At 59.0% G+C, this 26611-nt stretch overlaps 4 protein-coding genes across 10 annotated transcripts; all 4 read right to left on the bottom strand.

The window, feature by feature from the left end:
• Positions 1-162: 162 nt before the first annotated feature.
• Positions 163-12298, bottom strand: U2AF2 (U2 small nuclear RNA auxiliary factor 2). 2 transcript variants are annotated; one of them, XM_072607701.1, is made up of 12 exons: positions 12119-12298; positions 8408-8543; positions 5983-6027; positions 5610-5713; positions 5191-5342; positions 3991-4107; positions 3561-3699; positions 2065-2144; positions 1821-1943; positions 1514-1612; positions 1002-1250; positions 163-834 (listed from the first exon to the last, which is right to left on the bottom strand). In XM_072607701.1, exons 1-12 carry the CDS (start codon positions 12165-12167, stop codon positions 700-702), a joined length of 1428 nt encoding a protein of 475 aa, XP_072463802.1. In that variant the 5' UTR covers positions 12168-12298; the 3' UTR covers positions 163-699. The 2 variants fall into 2 exon arrangements, with proteins under 2 accessions (XP_072463802.1, XP_072463800.1); XM_072607699.1 differs by having other exon boundaries at positions 1526-1612; positions 12119-12297.
• A 903-nt stretch (positions 12299-13201) lies between these two features.
• CCDC106 (coiled-coil domain containing 106) lies at positions 13202-17286 on the bottom strand. Of its 5 annotated transcripts, none has more exons than XM_072607706.1 (6): positions 17181-17286; positions 16542-16616; positions 16316-16405; positions 16064-16240; positions 15754-15948; positions 13202-14730 (listed from the first exon to the last, which is right to left on the bottom strand). In XM_072607706.1, the coding sequence occupies exons 2-6, from the start codon at positions 16570-16572 to the stop codon at positions 14414-14416; spliced, it is 810 nt and encodes a 269-aa protein (XP_072463807.1). In that variant the 5' UTR covers positions 16573-16616; positions 17181-17286; the 3' UTR covers positions 13202-14413. The 5 variants fall into 5 exon arrangements, with proteins under 5 accessions (XP_072463807.1, XP_072463806.1, XP_072463804.1 ...); XM_072607705.1 differs by lacking the exon at positions 17181-17286 and adding an exon at positions 16952-17155; XM_072607703.1 differs by lacking the exon at positions 17181-17286 and adding an exon at positions 16956-17034.
• A 958-nt stretch (positions 17287-18244) lies between these two features.
• Positions 18245-20231, bottom strand: ZNF581 (zinc finger protein 581). Of its 2 annotated transcripts, none has more exons than XM_072607707.1 (2): positions 20037-20231; positions 18245-19354 (listed from the first exon to the last, which is right to left on the bottom strand). In XM_072607707.1, the coding sequence occupies exon 2, from the start codon at positions 19321-19323 to the stop codon at positions 18790-18792; it is 534 nt and encodes a 177-aa protein (XP_072463808.1). In that variant the 5' UTR covers positions 19324-19354; positions 20037-20231; the 3' UTR covers positions 18245-18789. The 2 variants fall into 2 exon arrangements, with proteins under 2 accessions (XP_072463808.1, XP_072463809.1); XM_072607708.1 differs by having other exon boundaries at positions 20076-20186.
• A 79-nt stretch (positions 20232-20310) lies between these two features.
• Positions 20311-24982, bottom strand: ZNF580 (zinc finger protein 580). The gene is given in 4 exon segments (XM_072607709.1): positions 20311-21393; positions 21395-21439; positions 23157-23222; positions 24896-24982. Coding segments are annotated over 2 exon segments (516 nt in total). The 5' UTR covers positions 21412-21439; positions 23157-23222; positions 24896-24982; the 3' UTR covers positions 20311-20894.
• Between the last annotated feature and the right edge of the window lie 1629 nt (positions 24983-26611).

Here is a 26611-nt window from a genome sequence, read left to right as displayed (position 1 = left end):
CACCGCCTTCCGAACCCCGGAGCCCCGCCCCCATCGGCCCCTTCACTCCGGGGAGAACGCCAAGTGCGTCAGTGACGTCACCACGACAGGTGTAACTGACGGGGGCAGGGGGAGGGGCGGTCGCACCCACACCCCCGAGTCAACACTGGACGCTCCGTAAAGTAAAATACAACAAAATGTTTAATGAGCAAATTCGTCTTTAGCAAATATGAAACTGCCAGGAGAAGGGGGGCGGGGCGGACAGGAAGGGGACGGGCGGAGAGAAACAACATCTCTACTACATAAGAAACCATCACGGGAGGGGGCGGGGTCCCAGGAAGGGGCGGGGCGGGAAGAGGAGCTTTATGGTCCTGGGCGGGCAGAGGTCGAAGGTCAGGAGAACAAAATTGAAAAAGTTTTGGCCGTAAAATATAAACACGCTATGTTGCTACCGCGAGGGGAGGAGGGGGGCCCACCCCACCCCCCCAATGCCCTCCCCCATCCCCCATCCCCGTGTGTTCGTGTGTGTATTGTGTGTGTGTGTGTGTGTGTGTGTGTCCACACCCCAGCCCCTCCCCTGCCCAGGGCTTCAGCCCCCGGCCTTCGGCCTCCGAGGCGCCTCTTCCTCCTCTCCTGGCCAGGGTCGAGTGAGGGGGAAGGGATGGGGGGGTCTCCCAGCCAGCTCCGGCCCCCTGACCCGGCCCCCCTCCCCGGCTGCTTCTACCAGAAGTCCCGGCGGTGGTAGGAGTCGGGGTCGCAGTACTTTGTGACAACCACTCTGTTGGCGAACTTGCGGCCAGTCAGGCCCTGCATGGCCTTCTGACAGTCGAACACGGACGTGAACTCCACGAAGATCTGCGGAGAGAGCGCGGGGGCTGGGGCCCGGCCCGGGGTGGGGGGGGGGGGCTGGGGTCCGGCCGGGGGGGGGGGGGGGGAGGGCCCGGCCCGGGGTGGGGGGGGGCCGGGGCCCGGCCCGCGGTCTGCTCCCACCCACCCGGGCCACGTGCAGGGCTCCTCCTGACCTTGCCGCAGCCGGGGACCTCCACACCGTCCACAGGCCGGGGGATCTCGATGGACTTGACCACCCCGTACTTGCTGCACTCATCCCGGACATCCTCCACGATCTCCTCATACTCCTCGTCGTCCAGCAGCTCCTCGGGGAGCACCATGTTCATGAGGCACAGCACCTCCGTGGGGTGGCCACCCATCTGCACCTGTGAGCTCATCAGGCCAGGGACCTGGAGCGTCACCGGCGTCTGGTTTATCGTGCTCTGTGGGGGGCCACGGGGAGGGAGGGGTCAGGCCACAGGCCTGGGAGCCTCGGACCCCTGCCCGCCATCGCTGCTCTAGCTGACCCCCCTCCTCCTCCCCACTGCTAGACTCCACACCCCAGTGGGACACCCACACCCCCCCCACCTCCCCCAGGCTGCTGCCCACCCTCTGCCTGGCCTGCCTGTCCACTCGGCTCCTCCCAGCCCAATCCCACCCCCCCTTCCACCCCCCAGGGCCCCCTAGCCAATGGAAGATGACGTGCCGAAGGGCTCACCAGCGTTGCGTTCTTGGCTCCCACACTAGCCCTCTGTACCAGTAGCTTCTTATCCCCCAGTTGCATCCCGTTCAGCCCCGCGATGGCCTGCAGGGGGTGGGGTGGGGGTGGGGCGGGCGTGGGGGGAGTGTGGGTCAGGGGCCAAATTCCCCAACCTCCCCCTACCCCTGACTGGAGTGGGGGCAGGGGCAGAAGGGCTGTTCCCCACCCATCCCAGGGGGCTGACCGACCCTCCCTGACCCCCTTAGCCCAAGCACACAGGGACCACTGGCAGAGGTCCTCCAGGGACACTCACCTGGTCAGTGACGTTGATGTCCACGTACTCACAGAAGGCATAGCCCTTGGAGAGGCCCGTGGCACTGTCTTTGACCAGGTTAAAGGCTTTGAGCGGCCCAAATGAAGTCAGCAGTTCCTTTACCTGTGGTGGAGAAGTGGGGGGTGGCGGGCGGGCGGGGTGGAGGCGGGGACGAAATGGAGCGAGTCAGGGGAGGGAAAGCAAGAGGACAAGCAGGTGACAGGGGAAGTTGGCAGGTGGTTACCTGATCATCATTCAGGTAGTTGGGGAGTCCCCCAATGAACAGCTTGTGAGCAGAATCTGGGACCACAGTGGACACGACACCTGCAGGAATGGAGAGGGGCAGCCCTTCAGTGGGAGGTCACTTCGGCCTCCAAGGGCCTGGGGAGATCTGGTTACATGGGGTCCACACCGCTGCAACCCACCTTCTGCTCCAAACACCCAGGAGCAGCAGCAGAAACCAAGAATGTGACTAACCTCTGGGACACCAACAAACACCCCTCCCCAGGATGGACATTAAACATCTGGTTAAACACCAACTCTTGTTACAGAGGGGGACCAGGCCCAGCAGGGTGCCCTGACCAGCTGGAAGGGCCTGTGGAGATCTCAGCTAATCCCACCATGGCTGTGACCATGGGCTAAGATGACTGCCTCAGAGCAGCAACCCCGGCAAGAAGGGCAAGGTGAGGCACAAGTGTGAGACCAGCCCACCAACGGCACTCACGGCAATCAATGCCTCCTCCAGCCACCCGGCCTAAGAAGTGAAGAGCAGAGCCGGCTAACACTGAAAAAGCCAACTTGAGATTCTGGGGTTTTCTAGATTCTAAAAAATGGGGAGTCACTGGCTTTAGGGCCAGAAGGTCCTTGCTGGGCATATTTCTAGTGAGGGGTATTGAAAGATTGTCGATTCTAACCTCCTTAGGGCACAAAGGAAAAAACTAAAAGCTTGCTTAAGGTCATGCCTGAGAGCAGCAGAGCAGAGACAGTGACCCTGGATCCCCAAGTTCAAGGCTCTGGCAGAAAAACCATACCAGTGGTCACAACAACTGTGCAAACTGAGGCCCAGGGACACACAAGAAGGGCTGGGCTTAGATCGCAGCATTTGGTATGCAGAGCTTCCTCAAAACACCTCAATCTCATGCTCAACAAAGACCTTACTTGACTGGCTACCAGTAAGATCTCATTCTTAAGCTAAGACCCATGAGTTAGGAGAAAGAGCAAGAATAAAATGCCCAGGGAGTGTTTGCCTAGGCTCTGACCTGCCCGCAAGGAATCTCCTACAATATTCCAGAAGGGTTGCCCAGGCTGAATGATGTGCCCCCTGCTCTCCCCTGTGGAGCCCTGAAAACATGTGAGTGCAGAAGGAAGCGCGATCTGCCGCCTCCTCCTTCCCCCAAATGTTCTTTATCATCACCAAGCTCCTTCAACCTTCTTCCTTGGGTGTCCTGCCTCTGGACTGGCCCACCTCAATAGCCTCTGGGTACTTATTGGCCAGCTTAGTTCTAAAATACAGTCCCCAGAACTGAACCAGGCTCCTGCCAGATGTAAAGTGACTAAAATAGGACTCTTGTCCTGGGCTCTGGACACGAGGCCTTGGACCACCTATTACAATGGCTGGGGCAGCATCTCACCCACTCTTACTGAGCTTGTGGTCTACCCAGACTTCCAAGGCCCTCCAAAGGAGTCCCAACTAGGGATTACCACGGCAGGAAGGGTTAAAACGATTTAGGGCTCCCTCACCGGGCACGTAGACAGAGGGGTTTTCAGACATGCCAGGCAGTGGCTGGTAGTCATGGGGCCTTCGGATCTTAAGTGATTGGCCCTGGAAGATGATGCCATCAAAGGCCATGGCCTGAGTCGTCTCATCCACTGATCGGAACTAAAAGAAGAAAACAGAAATGTGGCGCTGTAGATTATCAAAAGCTCATTACAATGCCCTCCCTCATCTCACCGTTCATTGGGAAAATGGAGGAAGAGAGCCGTACGAGGCCACAAGTTAGCAGCACAACTGGTGACAAGGGCAAAGGAGTTCAGAGACTACCCAAGGTAAGAGGTTGGGGGAGAACAGACTTGGCCGAGGTTCACTCACAGGGAGTTGGGGAATAAACTGGATTTCAGAGCACCCTCTTCAAAACACCTTATGGCCTCTAGGTTCCCCATTCCAGCTTACCTCTAGGAAGGCAAAGTTCTTATCCTGGTTTATCTGCACGGCCAAGACTGGGTTGCCAGGGGCCTGAGTAAGCCCCCCTAAGCGCATCTGGGCGTTGAAGAAATCCATCATGGCTTCCTGCAGGGGGAGAGGAAAGAGGGGGGGGCAGGGGAGGTGGAGAGAGGAGGGGTGGGGTGAGAGAGGGAGACACGGAGTGGGGGTAGGGCAAGGGGGAAGGGGGTGGGAGGGGAGAATGGGGAGATTTGGGATTTGAAGGGGAAGATAGGAAACCGTAAGAGAAAGGTAAGAGGCATAAAGAGAAGCAGAAAAGGGTTACAGAGAAAGGAAATACTCAAGGTCCCAAAGAGAAGGCCCAAGAGTACAGAAAGAAACGTGAGAGAGGGAGAAAACAGAAGAAACAAAAGGGATAGAGAAGGAATCGTGGCAGCATAAAAAGAAAAAAGGGGGCAGAAAGCGCCAAAAGGACCAGGGGAAATGATGTCAGGAAGGAGGAGGAGGAGCAGGGCAGAGCAGGGACACCGCCGAGAAGGGGCCAAGATGACCCAGGTCAATGGAGGAGTGTGAGCAGCAGAAGGGGAGGAGGGCGAGCACAAGAGCAGACAAGGACAGAGAGAGGAGGGAGAGGACGGGGAGGGGGAGGGAGAGAAGAGTGATGTGGAGGGGCCTGGCCCTGGATTCCGGGGGCTAGTTTATCAAATGTAGCAAAAAGCGCAGGTTTGAGAAAAGCCAGAATGGCCCTTACTTGCCTTGGACGACGGTAGCAAAATTGCTACGAGGGATCTCAGCCCCACAATTTTCACTTTAAAGAGAAATGGAAACAACTCTTTGATCTGGGGATTCTTGGGGCGGAGGGAAAGGGGGGGGAGAGGGATGCGGGATGGGGAATGGGGCCAAAAAAAACTGCAACGACGGGAGGGAACAGGGGAAGAGACGGCGCCAGAGAACAAGAGAAAAAACGGGGTTCGGGGAGACGGCGTGCGTGAGCCTCTGTCCCTCTCTCCAGTAGGTGCACATGTGTACTCCCTGGGTAAGGGGGGGAGGGAAGGGGAGGGAGGAAAGGAGGGCCACCCCCCCGGCCCCTGGAACTGCGCCATCATCCGTCTGTAGTGGAAGGGGGCCGGGGGGGGAGGGTCTGACCGTGTGGATTGCAGGGAGTTGGTGGGGGAAAGAAGGGGAGAGGGAAGGAGGGAGGGGCAGTACCTCTGTGATGCCAAAAGGGATGTTGCCAACATAGAGTCGACGGGCCTGCCGGGTCATCTGGCTCCCAACCACAGGCACAGGGGTGGGAGTCACTGCCAGGCCATCAGGGGTCATGGTTGGAAGTAGAGCGGTGGCTGGAATCTGACCGGCAGCTGGTAGCAGAGAGGTAAGAATAAGAACCAGGTTTATAACTTGTATGATACAAGACCTGACCTAAAAACCTCCTGAGGTCCAAATGGTCAAACTGTGGCTTCAAAACCCCCCAACCCACTCCATCTCAACCCCACTGAATAGCTCCCCAGAGGATGGCTCTCTTTGTACTAGGTCCTTAAGACCCACAACACCCTGCCTCCCCCAAACTGGATGCACCCTTGGGAGGACATGCCTGGTGGCAGCGGCGAAAAAGGAAGAGAACCCACCTTGCATTGCTTTGTATTGCATGGGGGTGATGTGCTCAAAGCCAGGGGGAGGGACATCCCAGTATTTACGAATCTTCTTTTTCTTCTCATGACGAGGGGAACGACTGGGGAGAAGGGAAGCAAGGGCAAAGTGGGGTGGGGAGAAGGGGCACCTCAGTTTAGTCCAGAATGGACCCATTGTCCCTTCCCCCACCCAGTCCTTCCCATCACAGGCAACTCAGTTCTCTCCAAAGGGAAAGAGGGGGATATGGGAGATGGGGACCCAACCCTGGGAACGTTTACACCCCAATGCTCAAAAAAATAGGGGACCATGAAAGGGGTAGGGGTGGGGGGGAATGGACATAGGGGAAAGGAAGGAGGGGGAGAGGCTCACATTACTCCACCGTGTTCCTCTTTAGCAGCTCTGGTCAAAGGTTTGCTGGGGGGGGAGGGAGAGGTGTGGGGAGGAGCAGCTGGAGAGTCTCCTCTCTCCTTTGCCCCCACCCACCATATTCCAGAGCTCTTGTGAGCTCAGGACAAGATGAACACAGACAAGTTCCCATCCCTTCCTCATTCCCAAACAGGAAAGAGAGAAATAAGAAGCAGCAAGAGAAGCCTTTCCTTGTGAGTACAAGGGTTGGGCAAGTGAGCTGGGACAAAGCCCCCTCGCTGTCCCCCACCCCCAGCTATCCCCTACCCCCAATTTGGACATCTCCCCAGGCTTGAGAGGATGGCTAGAAGAGAAAAAAGGAAAGGGAAAGGAGAAGAAATAACTAGAGGGAAAGAGAAGGGAGGAGCCTCCAGAGGGCAGACAAGAAAAGGCCAAGTTCTAAAGAACGTTTCTTTGATGAAAACGAGCTTTCTCTTTAGCCCCAAAACACTAGAGATCCCAAGAAAGAGAGAACAAAAGTTAACCCCTGATGGAACACAGAAAGTTCTCATGCAGGGTTAGCACAGTGCCTAGAATACAACAGGTGCTTAATAAATGCTTGATGATTGACTCTGTGACCAACAATCCAAATCTCCAAGATGGCAAGGTCCCAGGAGGCCATGTGGGCCTTCACAGCCCAGCCCACCTGCTACCGAGCCATCTTCCAACTTCACACCTTTGCCCATGCTTTCTCCTATAGCTGGATGCATTTCTTGGGTGCTGTGGCCTCTTGGCACTCCAAGATCCTGTAAAAGCTCAATTCTAACTCTACCTTCTCCATGAGGGCCTTTTTTCCCCATCCCCAGGAAGTCTATTTGCTGTGTAAATATTTTCTAAGAACTTACGGGTAACCATGTAATCTCTCCCATGAGAACAACTCGAGGGTAGAACTACAGACATTCACCTTGTGCCTGGCACACGGTGTTCATGTAAGCAATTCCGCTTACTTGTTTACTGATGGTCCCAGAGCCCGTTCTCCTAGAAGCTGGCATGATGCCTGTCTCTGAATGGTCCCAGGCACAGAAACACCCCTCCAGACTCAAGGTGGCAGCAGCACATTCCCCCTAGGGCCAGCCAACTGCTTTGCCCCATCCCTTGGGTGCACTGGAGCTGTTGGCAGGGAGTGTGGCTGGCACAAAGTAAGCACTAGAGAACTGCCTGGTGATTGATTAGGCCCAAATCTCTCTTTGCAACTTTACCCCCTTGTGTTCTGCCCCTAGGGCCAAATAAAGCAAGTCTTTTGTTACTGCTGTTTAGCTGGGTCTGACTGCTTATGATCCTAGTTGGGGGTTTTCTTGGCAGAGAGACACTTTGCCATTTCTTTCTCCAGCTCATTGGAGAAAATGAGACAAACAGGGTCACCCAGTTAGGAAGCGTCCGAGGCTGGATCTGAATTCAGAAGTGGCGTCACCTTCCTGACTCCTAGCTCTGTGCACTATGGCGCCCTCTAGTGCCCCCCCCCACCTCAGAAGTGATAGGATTTTTGAGTCACCAGGTCTAACACCCTCATTCCAAGGGCCAGAGAGGCTAGACCATGTATACCACATCTCTGAGCCAGCAAGCAGCAGAGGCAGAACCCGAGCATAGCCCTGACTCCCAGTCCAGAGCTCTCTCCTCAGCCTTCTCTGTGCCAAACACTGAATGACCACAGGTACACAAAAAAATCAGAGGGAGACAGCCCCATGGATGTGACAGCCCCCACCCCAAGCTGGTCTGGGTCCTCCTCCCATATAACGCCCAGCATGGAGCACAATGTTGCAGTCCAAGGGGCGGATATGTGTGACCAGGATAGTAAAGGACCAGAAGCCCAGGGCCAACAACCATCAGGCACAGCAGAGGGTCAGTGCAGATTAATGGGGACCCGAAGGAACACAAGCACCATCACCTTGAAAAACCAGGCACGCCTGTTTTGGTCCCAAGAGGCAGAATCAGGCACAATGGGACCATGTTGCACAGAGGTGACTTTAGATCAGAGAGAGAGAAAATTTTGCAGGGACTCTCTAAGAGGAGCCTGGGACTACTGTGGCAGGATGCACCCAGTCACAGATTAAAGGGGAATCTAGGGTTCTCAATGTGGCCTTAAATCACACTCACTGGGTTGGTTACCAGGACCTACAGCTTCCTTATGCTGAGAGTGGAGGCCTCTAAGACCCTCCAATTCTCTTCCTGACTCTCCCATCTCATGTTGGTGAAGCTGAATTTTCAAACCCAAATGTCTGACTTGACTTGCTCTTTCAATCTTTTTACAGAGACTTATGGGACTCTCTTCACGTCCAAGGACAAAATAAACATACAACAAACCCCACACTTCACATTTCCTTCCAGAGTCACACATGCACACAGAAAGGACAAAGCCCCTACCCACAGGCACTGGGAGAGCCCCTGGTACCTGCGCCGCCTCCGGTCCCGAGAAGCACTTCGCTGGTCACGGTTGCGACGATCTCGGCTGCGACTCCGCCGCTTCCGGTCTCGGCTGCGGCTCCGGCTATGGCTGCGCTTACGATGACGGTTCTCCTTGTCTCGTTCTGAGGTGGGGGAAGTAAGAGGATAAGCTGAGGGCTAGTGGCTAGGCTGGAGAACTCAACTCCCCTTCAACTAGTCTATATGTCAAGCAGAAGGACCAAGAGAGTCAAGGGGGGGCCAAAAGGGAAACACACAGCTGGACTTCTAAGGGAGTGGGAGTTAGGAGGCTAGAAAACTCAGGTCTTGGTAAGAGCAGCTAGGAGAAAGGGACAACAATTCACAATCTCCTGCAGTTTGTCTGTCTCAACCCACTGCCATTTTTCCAAGGTTCAAGGCAGGATCCAATTTCCTTGAGGGGAAGAAACTCAACCTCTGTGACTAGTCACTACCTTAACGTAAATAATACAAAAGCTGCCTCTTGTGAAGAGGCTCAGCTTTCCTCAGTCCCCCTTCTCTGCCTGAGGCTGGAAAGGATCTGAAACCCAAGTGCCTCCACCTAAGGACTCCTGCTTCCTTGGGGAGAATCAGCCCCTTGTGGATTCTTCCTGTAGGAGAATCCCATGCTACCTATTCCTCAGAAAACTGATGAAAAAGACTGTCAGAAACAGGATGGGTCCCAGGGGCATTCAAGTGTAAAACACATCTCTGTCAAATGGAAAAGAGAGGGACTTATGGAAAATGATACACTCAGAGAAAACTCAATGCAGAAACCCAGGCTGCCCAACTTTCAGAGCAGGGTCTCCTTGCACCTTAGGCCCATTTCCCCATTCTGGAAGAGATCGGAAGCAAAAACACACTGGAGATACACAAGGGCAGGGGACTCCTATCCTCCCTGTACCTCCCCTACCCAAGTACCACATGGTCCATGGCAGGGAAGGAAACTGGAAGCAGAAATGTGGCCAGAAGCATACACGGAGCAAGAGCTCTCACCAGGCAAGGAAAGAGCTCATAGTGCCAAGATACATTTGTGGCTGCTGGTAAGAGCCTGGCCAGTGGGGCAGATGGCAGATTCCCCCCATCATATGCACCCTTTCTCATTCCCTACTCCATCTTCAGGCTCTCAATCATCTTATAGCTGTTCAAAACATGCTTCTGTGTTTAAAGTGAGGAGGGGGCCATGGAGACAGTCACCCATAGATGCTTACTGAAGCATTCAAAGATCCCACCAAGATCCAAAAGTGTAGGGTCTACCTCTTCCCAAGGAGATGACTGCCCACTGTCAAATCAAACTAATTCTTCTCTTCAGGAATCCAGGATCCCAACTGGGCCCAGTCCCACCTCCCCCTGTGCCTGGAGAAACAAGGATCCAAAACTCAGTCTTATGCCCTTATGGATGGCTAGACATCATTATTTCTTACCCAGGTTCTTCTAATTCTCATCCCTTCTCTGGAGGGGATTCACTGGTATACATCCACCTCTAACCCAGTACACCAGAAAGATGGAGAGCTCAGTCATGGAGGCGGGAACCCTGGCTTCACAAGCTCAACTAGGGAGAGGAGATCACTGAACTGATCTGAGGTAAGACAACTACTGCAAACAACCCCAGGCCCCAAAGGGCTAGGATTCACATCCTCTGAAATCAGGGTGCCACAATGGTTAAGCACCATTTCTGGTTCTGACACTGATTCCAGATCACTAAGGATAATAGGCTGAAAGACAGGAGCCCTGGGTTCAAGCTTGGGCCCACTTAGTTGGGTGACCTTGGCAAAGTCCTTATCTACCTCTCTCTTCCAGGAGGATGAATCTGACGTGTGTAGAAGGTTCCTGTCAAACTTGAAAAGGACACCAGATATCATCTAGTCCATCTCCCTTATGAAAAGGAAGAGAAGTAAAGCTCAGAAAGAAATTCTCACTTGCCCAAGGTCACACAGTTAGTTAGCAGCAGAACCAGGGCTCCAACCTGGACCTTTCCTCCTTGTAAATAGATTTCCTTCTGAATGGGGCAAGTGAACTGAGGTTCCAGCTCCAACCTGGATTTGCTGTATAACCTTGGATTCTCTAGACAGCAGATTTTCCCCTCTCTAAAACATGATTGGAGGAGTATGCCTTGATTTGCTAGAAGCAGGTAATGTTGGGGGCAAAGAAACAGAACCACTAAGTTGTGGCAGCAAAGGAGATGTGAGGTCCAGCAGAAGAAACCTGTGAATTGGGGCAGAAAAAAAAGGGGAGGAAGCGGTCCTATCCTTTCCAGATTCCAGTCTCAGAGAACTGGGTCAGTAGGGTTCCAAAACTACAGAGAAGTTTGGGATACTTCCACACCCTGCTCAACAGGAGGATTTTCTTAAGGAGTCTGTTGGGGAGACTTGGATCAGAATATTTGGTTCCATTTCCCCATTCTGCCCCATGACTGCCCCTTGGACTACTTTGGACAAATCCCTTTGGTTCCTTAGGCCCTAGTTTTCTCATCTCTGCGACTGAAAGAACTTTGGACTTGTTCAAACTTGAGAAGGAGTTCATTTAGAAAGAGTACGTGCAGCGGAGAAGGGCAAAGGTGTTCCACTAGAAGTGAAGTTTTGGAAGGAGAGACCCTGACTTTAACCTGCTTCAGGGAGAGGGTAAACATGGGGACCATTTCAGGGACATCTGGAGGAAGAAGGAAAAGGCCCTCTAGAGACAGCCTGAGGTGAGGGATACTGGGTGAAGGCCTCAGATGAAGAGGGCAAGGATAAACCCCTTCTGATTGCCGGAAACAGAGAACGCCCTGAAGAAGAAGACCAACAGGAGAAAGGAGCCCCTGAGGGTCAAGAAAGGGCCGGTCGGAACCAAAACAAAGCTCGGCACAAGAAGGGGAAGGCGGGCACGGGCAGCCGCCGCTCCTCACTCACACAGGCTGCCAAGTCCACGTGTTTAGGGGCTGAGGGCCAGACCGTAAATGGTCCCAGGCCCCGACGGGGCCCTCGGGGAAGGGGTCGGGACAAAGTCGGATAATGAATTTGACCCTTCCCACGCGTTCCCCGGGGGCCCACAGGGCCTTCCAAGCTCGGGATGCCCCCCTCCAGTAGCAGGGAAGGACACTTGGCCCGGCCCCCGCCGAGGCCCCGGGGAGCCGCAAGGTCGGTGACCAGGGACCTTGGCCGGCCGGAAGCCCCAAGAGGTCTCGAAGCGCCCCCTGCCCCGAGAGTGGAAAAGGAGGTGCAGGGGTGGGAAAGGGAGACGGAACGCCAGCGAGGGCTCTGGGCCGGCGGGAGTCACGGGGGTCGATCCCGGACCAGTCCACGTCCAACTCCTCCACGTGGGGGGGAAAGCCCCCGCCGCGGCCATTTTGGGAACAAAGGGGGCGTGGAGGAGGAACGGGCCGCCACCGGAAGCGGAAGTGGGCAGCACGGAGCGAGGAGGGAGCGGGAGGGGGACCGGTCGGGGTTGGGGGGGGGCCACCCTAGCTGGTCCCGGCACTGACCAAAGTCTCCGGTCTCGGTCAAGGCCCCCCGAGCCGCGTGGGCCCGAGGCGGGCGCGCGCGAGGCGGTCACGTGCGATGCGCGGTCACATGGCGCGGCGGGAGGCGCGCGCGGGTCACGTGTAGCGCCGGACCGAGAGGGGGAGGGGGAGGCAGCCGCGCGGGCTGAGGGGAGAAGGGACCGGAGCGAGGGAAGGAAGGGAGCGCCGGAGGCCGGTAGGCCGGCCGAGGCTGGGACTCACCTTGCTTGTTCTCGTTGAGCTGCCGCTCGAACTCGTCAAAGTCGGACATGCTGAGGGGCGGCCGGCCGCAGCCCGCGCTCGCGCCTTCTCCCCCGTCCCGTCCCCCCCGCCTGGCCCGGCCTGGCCTGCCTCGCCTGCCCTCGGCGCCGCCTCGCCCACTTCCGGCGCCCGCCTCGCCCGCTTCCGGCCCCCGCGCAGGCTCCGCCCCCGGCCCCGCCTCCTACTCGCTCGAGGAGGGGCCTGAGTCCCTTCGGCTTTTTCCGGAACGCTTCGGCTGTTTCCGGCCCCCGCCCCGCTTCACCCGGCCCCAACAGACCGCGCGGTCTCTGCCTCAGCGGCTCCCGAGTTCTGGTCGGGAGGCACCCCCTCCTGTCCCGGCCCGCGAGGCCGCACAGACCCTGTCGGGGTGGCCTCGAGTTTGCCCTAGAGGTCGAACGCGGCCGGAGCCGTCGTGTTCCCCTGCTGGCCCCGGCGAACGCACGGCCCCTTCCGGCTTTCGGTTCTTTCCGGAGGCACTCGGGCCCGACTTCGGCTTTTTCCGGAGGCGCACCTCCGACTCCCGCCTCCCGGCTCCCTGCGTTTCGACTTCTTCCGGCTTGGGGCGCGGCTCGCGAGAGGAACCGAGGGCGCCGACTGGTAGGCCGCGGAACGCCGCGCCGCCGTGGAGCCTAGCTGGGGGCGGGGCTTTTGTGCGCCTGTGCGGGCCGCCCCGCGAGGCCGACCCGAACCTAAGCTACGGCTGCGCCGGAGCGAATGGACGGGGAGCCGGGCTACTGCGCAAGTGCAAAGCGGGGCCAACCAATGGGAAAAGAGGATCGAGGCTACCCCTTGCTCGTCTCCGCCCTCTCTGGCCAGCACGCACGCGCACTTGAGCCCTCCAAAGCCGACTGGCCCCGTACCCGTAAGACTGTTAGCGCGTTCTCCTTCCCTTGGCGGTCGCCTTAGAAACGGCAGCCTAAGCAGAGTCGCGCCTGCGCCATAGCCTCGGGACGGGCAAGCGCCCCGGAAGGGAGCTCCCGGCCGTCTCTCGGCTCGGTCCACTTCGCCACCCCCTCTCCCCCACAGCCAGAACCGAGGCCAAGGTTATTCCAAATCTGCTGGTTAACTTTTAATTTTAACTCTGAATACTTCATTTATCTGTTGGTCCAGGGCCGGCGGCTGGTACTCAAGGGAGGGGGCGCTCCCAGGCTCCGTTGCCCAGCGGCCGCCGGGGAGGGAAGGATCGGTCAGCCTCCGCAGAGTCCAGGCCCCATCGTCACAGACTGCGACCTCGTGGGGGCTCCTCGTCCCATCTGCTCCGCGTTCACGAGAAGGAAGAGACCCAGACTTACCCAGGGCCTCACAGCCACCTTGGATAGGATCGCACTGAACTCCCTTATTTTACAGAGAAGGAAACAGGCCTGGAGAAGGGGAGGGAAGGGAGTCACACCCAGAGTGGAGCGAGAAGCCAGGTTCTTTCAAGGGCTCCTCTGACCTCTCTCCAGAGGCAGTGATGCCCGGCCACTTGGACAGTCTGCAGAGACTCCCAAGTCTCTAGGTTTGGGGCAAGGAATAAAGGAAGCCAGGCCAGGGCAATGGGGGTGGGAAACAGATGCTGACACCACGGAAGGCAGAAGGGGGAGATGTTCGGTAAATATATACATACATACACTGCCTTCCTGTCTCCACACAAACTCCATGAGAGGGTAGCAGCAGATGAGACAGGGAGCCCACCCACCTCCACCTGGAACCACATGTAAACACATCACTCACGTGCATGCACCCACCGGCTGCAGGGGTGCTGCGGAAGGCTAGGAAAAGGGCAAGGGCAGGATCCCACCCAAGAGCTGAGCCTTTGTGGGGCTCCTGGAGGGTCGCCGTTAAGGGGGACTAGTTGTAAATGACACATCACTTGGCTCAGACATCAATAGGAGAACCATTGTGGGACATAAGGGGTCCCCTGGCGAGAAAAGGTAGCCAGGAGGCCCATTAGAGCACAGGATGCAAGCCAACCACTACCTCTGGAGGCCCCCTCAAGAGCCCAGGGAACAGGATTGTCGCTTGGAAAGAGCTGCTCCTGGAAGAAGCAGAGGAGAGTCGAGTAGTCGGACATAGGAGGGGCCACTTGAAGCAGCCAGCATCCGAAGAGAAGACAGCAGACAGCCAGTCTAGGGGGATCCATGCTGGGGTAGGCGATGGCTCCAGCTGGCTCGGCCATCCAGGCCCGAGAACACAAGACTGATGCAGGGTGGGAGGGAGAGAAGGCGGTGACAGCAGCTGGCTTGGGGAGAAGCTGGGGCAGGACAGGCGTGGGGATCACCGCTTGAAGCGGTACGTGATGGGCAGCAGCAGCTTGCTTTTCTTGAGAGCCTGTACTTTCTTCAGTGTCTCGTCGTCCAGTGCCAGGAAGCAGCGGCGGGAGTATTCCAGCAGCCGCTCTTTGGACGGATCAAACTCGCCCACCTCGGCCAGCTTCTCCGGCGCCACGATGAGCAGCTCAGCAATAGGCGTGGTCAAGGCCACCGTGTTCCGGTCCACCCGGTGGTGCTCAAAGGCCCTGGACATGCTCTTGAGCTTCTGAAAGGTGCCCAGGATCTTCTTGTAGCGGCACAGCACCCCATCAGCATCCTTCACTGTGGGCCAGGGAAAGGCTGAGCCAGTGAGAGCCCCAGAGACATGGGGACCGAGTCCAACCACCCACCCCTGCTTGGTGACACCCCAGGGGAATGGCTTGGCTTCAGATCCCAGGGCTACTGCCTGGCCTTCAGTGTTGTCCCCCTGGAAATGGGAAGGTGGGAGTGGCCTAAACAACCAGAACTGTGATGTCCCGTACAGAACACCTCCCTCCCCTGGTGCAAATTGCTTGCTTACTGCTCTCTTCCCTGGGCCTTTGAGAGGATGGCATGGCACTCTTCACCACCCTGTCCTGCCTCTCCTGCCTGGCATGAGAAGCTACAAAGTTCTGAGGCATTTTTGTCCCAATTTGACAGATGAGAGAGCTGATCCTCTCATTCCTAAGTATCTGAGGTGGGATTTGAACCCTAGTCTCTAGCCTCTGATATGAATCAGGGATGGCATCAGAACTGAACCCAAGCATCCTGACTCCCAAATATGGAGCCTCTAAGGCTTATGGCTAAGCAGAGCCTGGGAGCACGAGGAGGTTCAGGAGAATCCCACGGACTTGGCAGCCCCCTTGCCAATGCAAACCTGGCTGCCTGTGTGGGGAGCAGAGCAGACTGCCCTATTCTGGGATCCCTCACAATTCACAGGGGAGGGTCTCTGAGGGCACAGGTACCAGGTTGGCCACATGCCAGGGTCCTGCCCCCTAGGGGGTATCTTTTTTCAGCTTCACAACCCTGTTATTCCCATTTTACAGTTGAGGAAACTGAAGCAAACAGAGATAAAGTGACTTGACCAAGATCATACACTTCTGAGGCTGTATCTGAACTCAGGTCTTCCTAACTCTAGGTCCCACACTATTCCCTGTGCCAACTAGTTGCCTAGGAGTCAGAAAAGACAGGAGGCTGAGGGCTGGGCAGCCAGGTGCTAAGGATCTCACAGAGGACGGACACATGCACCCAATCTGCTAGTCCAGCATCCTTCCTCTGTCCGTATCCCTAGCAACCCCCCCACACCCGGGGGTACCTGACACTCACCCCTCTGCCTCTCCCGGGCCTTGGGCTTCCCGAATCTCCTTCGGCCAGCCGCCCCCTTCTGTTTCTGGCGCTTCCTTTCAGCAGAACCCCCCTCTTCGGAGCCAGCGCTGAGGGAGGAGGCTGCTGACTCGGGGTCTGAGGCCTCCCCAGAGCCCTCTGCCCTCCGGGGGCCAGGCTTGCCCCGACAGTGGTCCTCTGGAGATGGGAGAGAGGACAAGGAGGGCACGGGAGGGCACGGCAGGTGGGCCTGTGGGGCCCCCCCCCCGCCCAGCCCCCACCTGCGGGCCCCCCCACCTGGGCCCGGCCCTACCTGCGTCCATGCGGGCGCAGGAGATGAACTTGTCCAGCTGACAGCGCAGGAAGTCCCGCTCCTCCTCCAGATCCTCGATCCTCTTCTGCAGCCAAGAGTTCCTCTCCAGGGCCATGTGCAGCTGGGTCTTCACGCTGCTCATCAGCGCCAGGGTGGGCGACGCGGGCTCCGGGGGCTCTGAGGGGAGGGGCGAGCCGTGAGCGAGGCCGCGCCCCCCGCCCCCCCGGCCCCGCCCCCGGCCCGCAGGCTCACCCTCCAGGCCGCAGAAGATGGGGGGTGACTCCGCAGGGGGGGCCTCGTTGAACGGGACGGAGATCTCAAAGCCCTCCTCGTCCTTCTTCACTGGAAGGGAAGGGGGGGCGGGGAGAGAGCTCCCTTACTCCGAGGCCGCGGCCGCCCGGGCGCCCCCCTCCCCCGCGGGGCTCCCGAGGGCGGGGGGCTGGGCCGGGGGCCCGAGGGGAGGGGCGGGGCTGCTCACTTGTCCGCCTCCGGCCGTTCCTCTCGTTCATGACGCAGCCTCGGCCGGACTCGAGGTCCCGGCGCCTCAGGGGCACTGGAGGAAAGAGCGGCCCCGGGTGGGCTGGGGCGTGGGGGGGGCCGCGGGCCGGGCCGGGCATCCCTCCTCCCCCGCGGCAGCCTCCCCGCACACGCGTGGACCTCCGGCCCCCCCATTGTCCGACGGGACGGCGGCCGCCGGCGCATGCGCCGTGGCGGGGGAGGGGTTGCGTCCCGCGTGGGGCGCCCCCTCCGCCCCCGCCCTTTGTCCCACGGGGGGCCCCGGGCTCTCGGAGGGGTGAGGGACCGAGGGCTGGGCCTGAGGCCCGTCCGTCCTCCCCTCGTCCTTAGACGCCCCCCCACCTCCCTCCCCGCCCACGGTCCCGCGCTCACCCACCCGCGCAGCGCGGACTCCGGCCCCGGGAGCAGCGGCGGCGCCCATGCCCAGCTCCGGGGAGCGTCTGCAAAGTGCCACCGGCGCGGGGGGCGGAGGCAAGCTCCCCCCACCCATCCCACGCCGCACCGCCTTCCCCACCCCCCGCGCGCGAGCAAAGCGTGAGCACTCCCCCGCACCGGGCGGAGCCAGCCAGGCGTGCCCAGAGGCCGGAGCCCTGCTTCGGACCTGGGGGGCGGGCCGGTGCTGTGCCCGCGTGGGGCGCCACGGGGGACACGGAGGGGGAAGGGACTTGCGCCACGGAACAAGTTGTGCACTTGCTGGACGAGCCCTGGCGGTCTCCGCTCCAAAGCTCCGCCCCCCCTTAGCTGCAGCTACGGCGGCGGCCCGGGGCAGGCAGGGACCCTCGTCAAATTCCTGAAGCTGTGACCTCGGGAAAGGGCCGAGGAGCGGACCGGGAAGAGCGCGGAGTGGGGGGGGGGGGGGGGGGGGTTGGGAAGGGACACCAGGGACCGCGGGAAAATTCTGGGACTTTGTGAAACGTACAGGGACTGCTTCGTCCCTCTTCTCCAAGTAGCTTCTGGGGTTTCGGTGGATGCTGCCCAACCTCGCTCTTTTTACAGAGCAGAAAACTGAGGCCCAGAGAGGGCGAGGGACTTGCGTGAAGGTCACTGAGGCGCACGGTCGCCTCCCAGGCGAGATTCGAACCCACACCTCCAGTGGCAGCGTTTTACACCCTATCCCCTCGCCCTGCAGGCTGAGCGGAGATGTTCGCATCCAACCTGACCTAAGGTTCCCTCTCGCGGAGGCGGCTCCTCGCCCACGTCGGTGCCAGGTCCAGGGGCATTTGGCGCGGCTGCCTCTCCTCTGCTCCGGGGCCCCAGTCCTTCCTTGCTGTGGCATCTGTGTCCCCCGAGCTTAGCACCGTGTGGCACGTAGGGAGCGGTTAATAAATGGAAGTTCATTTGTTCTTTGATTCCTGAATAGGGAGGTGTGAGTATCTGGGGAGATGCAGGGTTGAATCCAGCCCTCTTTCCCACGTTACCTAATAGCAGACCCCCAAGAACTCCCACCGAAAACGCAATGTTAAAGCCCATGGCCAGTCCCCATGTTGGGCTCCAGCAGTCCTATCCAAGCCCTTGGGTCCCAGCCAGGGAGAAGGGGACACAGGCTCTCAGAGCACAGCCAGGATGCCGAGGTGACCCCACCCTTCCTGGGCAGAAGAGCTGGGGACCAGCCACCCATATTTGGGGACAGGACCCTTCTCAAACACCAACCTTGAGGCTCCTCACTGAAAACTCACTTTGCATTTATTCCGCTCATTGGTTTGTAGCCCTGGGGGGCGCCCCTCCACAACACCCACCGCACAAGACAGAGGAGAGTCCCTATCTCCCCCCAGGGTCAGTTCTAGGGGATCCTCAGCTACAGCAGCCCAGTGCTTCCCTGGGGGGGTGGGGGGTGGAAGTGAGGATCCTCTAGCTTGTAAGACTCCAGAAATGACCATGAGAAGACAGCATCCCGTCTCCAGCCACCGAGTCAGGTTCAAACTCTGCACCAAGTGCTCCCTCTGGGGCAGGAAGGACTAGCCACCGCCTGGGAAAGGCGCCTCTGAGGCTGTGGAAGTCTGTCTGTGTGTCAGTGGTACAAACTTGAGCTGGAAGGGACGTAAGAGGTCGTCTTAGTCTGACCCCCTCATTTCAGAGAGGAAACCGAGGCCCAGAGTCATGACTAGCCAAGGGCTTTGAGTGCAGACCCCGGCTCTTGGTCCCAGCCCCCTGTCCCCGAAGACGGAGGGGAGCGTGTGGGCCACAGCTCTCGGGTCCTTTCCCCAGCCCCGTCACGGGTGCTTTCTCCGAGTGTGTCTCTGCAAGGTATTTCTCTCACTGAATCGCCGAGGGCAGTGAGGGCACTGGAAGGGCCGCTCGCCCGAGTGCACTCGGCTGTGCTGGGCCAGCTCCCCCGCGTCTCGGAATCGTCGGGGACACAGGGGACACGCGTGTGGCCGGCCGCCCCCCACCCGGTGTGTGGAGCGGTGGCGGGCCAGGTGGCTGGCCCGCTTGAAGGCTTTCCCGCAGACAGCGCAGACGAAGGGCTTGAGCTCCGAGTGCGAGACGCTATGCCTCTGCAGATAGGACAAGTATTCAAAGACCCGGGAACACACCGGGCAGCTGTAGCATTTTCGGGAGGTTGACCCCGCAGACACCTCCCCTGGGGGGGCCGCGGCTTCCTCTTCCACCAGCACCGTGTAGGGGACGCCCTGCGTGTCAATGAGCAGGTAGCGGCCAAGCCTGGGTGGCTGTCCCGGGGCCTCGGGAGTCGACGAGGGCCCTGGTTCAGGGGAGGGGGACGCCTGGGGAGGGGGAGGTTCCATGGCCACTACTGGCCACGCCTACGAGGAGGGCCTGCAGAGAGAATGGTCACCCAGTCAGCGCTTCGCTGCTCCCAACTTCCCACTTCCAAGCCCCCTTCGGGTCCCAGTCTCTACTGGACCCTCCCTTCTGCCGAGAAGTTGAGTCAGGCGGGCCCTGGTCCCCTCCCCCTTCCCCATCTAGTCCCACTGTGGGACGCTCCTCCCCAGCATGGAGCTCAGGATGATGGGGACCTAAAAGTTCAGCCAACCCCCCCCCGCCCCCCACTCCTTAATATTTTGACGGGAGCCCAGGTGGAACCTGAACCCACTTTAAGAACTTGAACTCCAGTTTCTCCCTTCAGAGGCCTCTCTACCATCCCTCTCTGCCCCGCCCCCTTCCAACAGGGAGGGAGGGGCGCTTCAGTCCCTCTCTCGAGGTGCCCCCACCTGCCCAGGGCGATCCCAAGGGTTCTCCCCCGACCCCAGCCCTCCCTAGCCCCGCCCCTCTCCACCCCCCAGGTCTTCCATCCCCCCCAGGGTTCCCCTCCCCCAACTTTTCCTAGCCCCGCCCCCTCCATCCCCCAGGAACTCCTTAACCCCGCCCCCTCCATCCCCCAGGGCTCCCCTCCCCCAGCCCTCCCTAGCCCCGCCCCTCTCCAACCCACCCGGCTCCCTCCCTTCCCCCCCATTGGCCCCTCTAGCCCCACCCGCCCTCTCGATGCCCGGCGCCCTACTCGGTGCAGCGGCTCGAGGCCGGGGTACGAGGTCCAGACCTGGCCGCCCCCCCGGGTCTGGCGGCGTCGGGGGGATGGGAGGGGGCGCGGATGGACGAGGGGGGCGGCGGGAGGGAGCAAGTAAGGGGGCGGGGCGCGAGCCGCCGGAAGAGCTCCGACCGGAAGCCGCGTCCACGGGAGGAAGGTTCCGAGTGCACAGAAGGGTCTGCCCACCCCGACCAACCCCCGCAGTCTTGCGCATGCGCGCATCTGTCCCGCCCACAAGTGAATGACGTCAGGTCCAGGAGCGTTTATTGAAAGGAAAGAGATACAAACCCAGGGACCCAAGATTAAGTCCCCTCCACCACAAGAGGATCTCGTCTCCAACCCCTTAAGTGACAGAACAAGAAACTGAGGCTCAAGGGCCGGGCTGGGTTCCACCTCGAGCCCCGGGCGTCCAGGATTCCAATCCTGCTCTGGCCAAGTCCTCCACAAACGGCCCAAGGGTCTCGTTCCGGGGTCACTCACCCAGCTGGTGCTTCGCAGGGGGGACCCCCAAGCCCTTCCGAGCCCTGTATCTAAGGCCTGGCAGGGGCCTCCCGCCCCGTGTCTCTGAAGGCTGAGAAGGGAGGGTCTCCCACGTGGTCAGATCTACAGCTGGAAGGGACTTCAGGGAGCATCTGCTGCAACCCCCTCTCCCTCAGCCTGCCTCCCATTGCAGGGAGCAGAAAACGAGGCCTGGAATTAGCCACGGGAACACCCAGGGAGCAGCTGCTGGAATTCGAACCCAGGTCCGCTGCCTCCCTCTGGCGCTCTGGCCTGCTGTCTGGGCTGGCAGGCTATGCCTAGTCAGGCTCTGCACCACACTTCCCTCACCACTTAGTGGCCCCTGAAATGCTGCGCCAGTTCTCCGGCATTGTGGAAGCGCCGTGGGCATAGAGGGCACGCATGGCACCGGCTGCCCCCGGGCTGGTGCATGGCTCGGTGGCGGGACAGGTGGCTAGAGCGCTTGAAGGCCTTCCCGCAGGCCCCACAAATGAAAGGCTTGAGCTCGGAGTGGGAGATCCTATGGCTCTGCAGTCTGAGGGGGCTCTCAAAGATCCGGCCACACTCAGGGCAGCAGTAGCCCTTCCGAGGGGCTGCTGGGCAGCTAGGGCCAAGCTCACCTCTGGCCGCCTCCCCCTTGGGACCTGTCCGGGATGCCTCCTCCTCCACCAACACAGTGTATGTGTAAGGGACCCCATTGGCGTCAATGAGCAGGAAACGGCCCAGCCTGGGGGAAGGTGACACAGGAGAGGTTGAAGGGTCTGGCTTGGGAAAAGAGGCTGCCTTCGAACGAGGGGCGTCCATGGCCTTCTCCAGAGACGATGAGGGATGCCGGAGGCAACAGCTGCATCAGGACAGATAGCTGGCACTGGGGAGGCCTGCCAGGATGACAGACGACAACAGAAAAGGCGTTAATGCCTCCCCAGGTCCCCTCTGCCTAGACTCCCATCCCCCACCTCCCTTCCTGCCTCTGCTCTTGCTTCAGTCCATCCTACACGCCCCAAGACCTGAATCTCTTCCACCCTCCGTGGACTGCTTGGGAAGACTCCATGGCTCCCCATCACCCACAATCAGAGTATGCACCCCTCCTGGGGCCTTTCCCCTTAGGCCCTAAGGCCAGATCTCCATCCCTAAGCACCACCCACTCTGGGTAGTTAGGACAATTTAGCCCTGCACGGCCCATGCCCAAACTGACCATGTTTCTCTTTCCTAGGGTTTCTGCTATGTCCCTTCCAAACTCCCAGTCCACTTCTCTGCCAGCAGGGATGAAGACTTGCTCATCCCATCCCCTTTTCTGTGGAACCCATCTCCAGGATGAACTCTCACATGTCATGGGGTTCAGCCAAGACCGGGCTCAGCCAAGACCGGGCTCAGCCAAGGGTTGAGGACTGCCATTGCTAAGTGAAGGGCCAGAAGATATGGTGCTGGATGGGGCCCAGATAGCAAGGAAGGAAACTGAGGCCAAACATCACCCAGTGCCTACAGAGCAGATGCCATATTCAAGTCTGCTCCTTTGTCTTCTTTTCCTTGTGCCCCCCCAAAGCCCCACACTCCTCTACTCAAACCCTGGCTCTCCTAGCCCCTCCACTTCTTGGGCCCTGCCATATCCACTCCATTCTACCACTGATCTAGTTCTGTTTGTGAGGGTCTGGCCTGCTCCCCCTTGCGTTCCCCCATCCCATGTCCCTCTAACTCTATGGTCTCCATATCCAAAGAGCTTCCCCAACTTTGATCCCCTTCTGTTGCCCAAATGAAGACAACTCAGCTTCTACAAGGCCTTCTGAGCTCAATCCTTCCCACCCTCAGGGTTTTTCTCCCCTAATTCACAACTAAAAGGCCACCCCATGTTGTCTCTTCCCACTTCCCTCTCCAGGTTCTCCCAATCCCCTCTTCTGACACCCTTTCATCTCCCTTCCCATTCTCCCTTTTCTAGAGGCCTCATTTTTCTCTATAGTCTCTTCATCCTCAACAGAGTCAAGAGCTGGAATGACCATCCTTCACCACTGACTCATCTCTCCTACGGTCTTGCTCATTCCCATCTGCCCCCAGGACCACAAATGGAACTGGGGGTGGGATCCTCCGGTAGCTTCCCCTCCCAGAGTGGGCCCTATGGGCTCCTCGGCCTAGCACTGGGCAGGAAGCCAATGCCATGAACTATCCAAGAAGTGGATTCTCCCCTAGTTCCACTGTGAATGTGGGAGAGCAAGGACTGGGGGTAGAGCGTATCTGGGAATCAATCTACAAGGATTTATTAAACACAAGGTACTATGCTTAACAATAGCAAACACTTCTAAGCTTTTCCATCCAATTCCACACATTCTAGGAATCATCTTAGAAAACCATTACGACTGAAAGATGGAAGGCCTTAGAGATCTAGTCCCATCCTTTCATTTTACAGAAGTGGAAACTGAGGCCCAGAATATGATTGGCCTCAGGTACCACAACCAGTTAGTGGCAAAGGCAGGCCTTCACCTTCCAAACTGGTTGCTCTTTCCATTTGAATACAAGTTCTTTGAGGGCAGGGAATGTCTCTGCTTTTGTCTACAGTATCCAAAGTACCAGAGAATATAATAAATGTTCTTTCATCCACTCTACCTTTCGAATGTGCAGCTGTGGTCACATCATTCCTCTGTTAAAAACACATCAGTGGCTGTCCATGACCTAGCAGGTAAAAGAGGAACCCCTGATCTTGGCATGCAAGGTTCCCTTGCATCCAAGTTAGCTGCCCTCCTGTCCGGTGTATTCAGCTGAATTAGGCAGCTGGCACTTTCTCCCAATGTCCATCACATCTGGTCTTATCTCCACAATCTGCTTTCATGTCACCCCTCAATTAAAATCTAACCAACCACTACTTATTAAGTCCTTCAACACCATGCATTAAGCTGCACGCCTGTGCTGGGGATACACAGACAAAAACAAAAGGGTCTTTGCCTTCAAGGGCTGGCATTCTGTCCCTCTGTACCCAGCACGGACTCCCCCAGTGGGGTTGGAGTCCGAGGCCCAGTTTTTGGATCGTGTGTCAGGGTCTTTTGCCTGGCCCGGCTCTGGAACTCAGTCTGCGGGTCTGCAGGGTGCAAGGATCAGACCAGGTGACCCCCGGACCCCACCACGCTGCCCCTCAAGCTCCGAGAAGCCTTCCCGCAGGCAAGAGCCTTGCCCCACGTCCTGGGGACTGGAGATGTGTGTGCCCTCCCCGCACTCGGAGCGGGCGGGGGGGGGGGGGGGGGGGGGGGGCGCCTCCCTCAAGTCCGCTCCTCCGCTGCTGTTTCCCCCCCTCCCCACGCGACCCCGTCCCCTCTATCCCCCCCCTCTATGCTCCCCTAGCTGGGGGGGGGGTCGCGCGGCCTCCGTTCCCCCCCCCCCCCCCCGTCCCCTCTATCCCCCCCCTCTATGCTCCCCTAGCTGGGGGGGTCGCGCGGCCTCCGTTCCCCCCCCCGTCCCCTCTATCCCCCCCTCTCTATGCTCCCCTAGCTGGGGGGGGGGGGTCGCGCGGCCTCCGTTCCCCCCCCCCGTCCCCTCTATCCCCCCCCTCTATGCTCCCCTAGCTGGGGGGGGTCGCGCGGCCTCCGTTCCCCCCCCCCGTCCCCTCTATCCCCCCCTCTCTATGCTCCCCTAGCTGGGGGGGGCGGGTCGCGCGGCCTCCGTTCCCCCCCCCCCGTCCCCTCTATCCCCCCCTCTCTATGCTCCCCTAGCTGGGGGGGGGTCGCGCGGCCTCCGTTCCCCCCCCCCGTCCCCTCTATCCCCCCCCTCTATGCTCCCCTAGCTAGGGGGGGCGGGTCGCGCGGCCTCCGTTCCCCCCCCCGTCCCCTCTATCCCCCCCTCTCTATGCTCCCCTAGCTGGGGGGGGCGGGTCGCGCGGCCTCCGTTCCCCCCCCCCCCGTCCCCTCTATCCCCCCCTCTCTATGCTCCCCTAGCTGGGGGGGGTCGCGCGGCCTCCGTTCCCCCCCCCCCGTCCCCTCTATCCCCCCCCTCTATGCTCCCCTAGCTGGGGGGGGCGGGTCGCGCGGCCTCCGTTCCCCCCCCCCGTCCCCTCTATCCCCCCCCTCTATGCTCCCCTAGCTGGGGGGGGCGGGTCGCGCGGCCTCCGTTCCCCCCCCCGTCCCCTCTATCCCCCCCTCTCTATGCTCCCCTAGCTGGGGGGGGGGGTCGCGCGGCCTCCGTTCCCCCCCCCCGTCCTCTATCCTCCCCCTCTATGCTCCCCTAGCTGGGGGGGGGGGGTCGCGCGGCCTCCGTTCCCCCCCCCGTCCCCTCTATCCCCCCTCTATGCTCCCCTGGCTGGGGGGGTCGCGCGGCCTCCGCCCCCTCCCCTCTCCTAGCTTTCCCCTGGCAGGTACCTGCCGCTGGAGGATCGGCCGCCGGAGGGGGACCCGAGCCGCCGGACGCTTTGGGGCCCTCCCGGAAAGCGCTCCGGGCGGAAACCGAGGCCCTCGGGAGCAGGATTCCGGGGCCTCCTTGGGCTTGGAGATCAGGGCCTGTCCCAGCCTCGCGCCGCACCAGGTGGAACTGAGACCTCGGGGCCGGACCCCAGGACAAGGATGCCCCTCACTTTACAGATGAGGAAAGTGAGGCCCCAGTGGGCTGGACATCCCCAGGGAGAAGTGGCTGCTTGACTTTTGGGTACCAGTGCCTGGTTGATGGTGGGATTCAATGAAGGCTTCTTTGATGAAGCAGTGAGATGGACTGACGCCCACCGTCCCAGGTAGAACATGACTACGGAGATTTAAGCCTGGCTCCCAGAACTCAAAGGTTCCCCAACCACACCTTGTCCGATGCCAGGATGGCGTTCCCACAAGTGCGGGTATAGACCTCAGAGCCGAAGGTGAGCCAAGGCTCTGGCGGCTCCCTGGTTCTTGACACCTGGTGCTGCCCCAAATGACCTGGAAGAACCATGGCACCTCAGCATGGAACATGAGCTCTGAGGTCAAGGCTCCCCTGATTGTTCTTCACATGAGAACAGGGCAAGCCAACAGTATCAGCAAGTCAGGCTAGCCAGGCACCCTAAGGGAGAGGCAGGAAGCCCCACATGCCAGGGAAGTCAAACCCCTACCACCACCTTGACCACCATCTCCCCTCAAACCCTGAGCCCAAAAGTCTTGGGAAGAACAATGCCCAAGCTGCCAGGCAGGCACCTTCTTCAACACTGCAAGCAACATCTACTGGCCCAACTGCTACCAGCTGGCAACGTGGACACAGGAGACTGGGGCATAGCAATATCCTTTATAGCACTGATCCTCTTTCCAGTCAAACCCTCACAACTCGGAAAACAGTTCTCATGGTAAAGGGACCAGCCATCTCCACCAGCTACCAAATACAAGGTAGGCAAGCCCTGGGCTTGGCCATTTATCATTGGACGAGGATCTCCCAATGAGAGGATCAACAGGCAAACTGATGGGATTTAACAGTGTAAATTACTATAAAGAAGAAATATCACCATCTGCTTTGCTGCTGCCCCCTAAAGACCATGAGACTTTGCCATCCGTCTTGCATGAAACCTATATGTGTTGTCTCTCCAGTTAAAATGGGAACTCTGGATAGTCAAGAGTCAAGACTGTGACTGATTTTTCAATTTGTATTTCCAGTGCTTAGCACAGCGATTTGCACCAAGTTCGTTGGTTGGTTGGTTGTTGTCCATCTTAAAGAGGACTAAAATGACATCACCATTACAAAGTGAAATTTCAGTGTGTCTGATTGTGACTGATCAGACTAATATGAGCTCAGAATGCTCTACCACAGGTTGGGCACAGATAGTCCATGTGAATATTTGGGGTGGATATCCCAAATTTGTGCATCCTGTGTTTACTTTGTGCTGTCTCAATTCTCCTTTGCTCAAAGAGCACAGCACCTTTCCTTATGTGGGCATGCCATGCTGAGCAGTCCTCTGCCAGTGTCTCCCATGTTGCACAGTCACATGCAAAGTTCTTGAGAGAGACCTTGAGAGTGTTCTTGTATTGTTTCTTCTGGCCACCATATGATCACCTGCCCCATACAAGTTCTCCATAAAATAGTCTTTTTGGCAAGCGTATATTTGGCGTTCAAACCACATGGCCAGC

The sequence above is a fragment of the Notamacropus eugenii genome, chromosome 5 (genome assembly GCF_028372415.1).
Source record: "Notamacropus eugenii isolate mMacEug1 chromosome 5, mMacEug1.pri_v2, whole genome shotgun sequence".
NCBI lineage: Eukaryota > Metazoa > Chordata > Mammalia > Diprotodontia > Macropodidae > Notamacropus > Notamacropus eugenii.
Note: the sequence above shows the minus strand (reverse complement) of the source record. Positions and strands in the feature narration are given on the sequence as shown.

Excerpts from the sequence above, each read along its gene's own strand:
- U2AF2 (XM_072607701.1), bottom strand. The coding sequence starts at position 12,167 with ATGTCCGACTTTGACGAGTTCGAGCGGCAGCTCAACGAGAACAAGCAA. Across the intron at positions 5,343-5,609 it reads GCAATACAAAGCAATGCAAG|CTGCCGGTCAGATTCCAGCC; the intron begins GTGGGTTCTCTT and ends CTCTGCTACCAG. Across the intron at positions 1,944-2,064 it reads ACTACCTGAATGATGATCAG|GTAAAGGAACTGCTGACTTC; the intron begins GTAACCACCTGC and ends TCTCCACCACAG.
- CCDC106 (XM_072607705.1), bottom strand. The coding sequence starts at position 17,069 with ATGGGTGGGGGGAGCTTGCCTCCGCCCCCCGCGCCGGTGGCACTTTGC. Across the intron at positions 16,617-16,951 it reads AGTCCGCGCTGCGCGGGTGG|TGCCCCTGAGGCGCCGGGAC; the intron begins GTGAGCGCGGGA and ends TCTTTCCTCCAG. Across the intron at positions 15,949-16,063 it reads CTGCGCCCGCATGGACGCAG|AGGACCACTGTCGGGGCAAG; the intron begins GTAGGGCCGGGC and ends TCCCATCTCCAG.
- ZNF581 (XM_072607707.1), bottom strand. The coding sequence starts at position 19,323 with ATGGAACCTCCCCCTCCCCAGGCGTCCCCCTCCCCTGAACCAGGGCCC.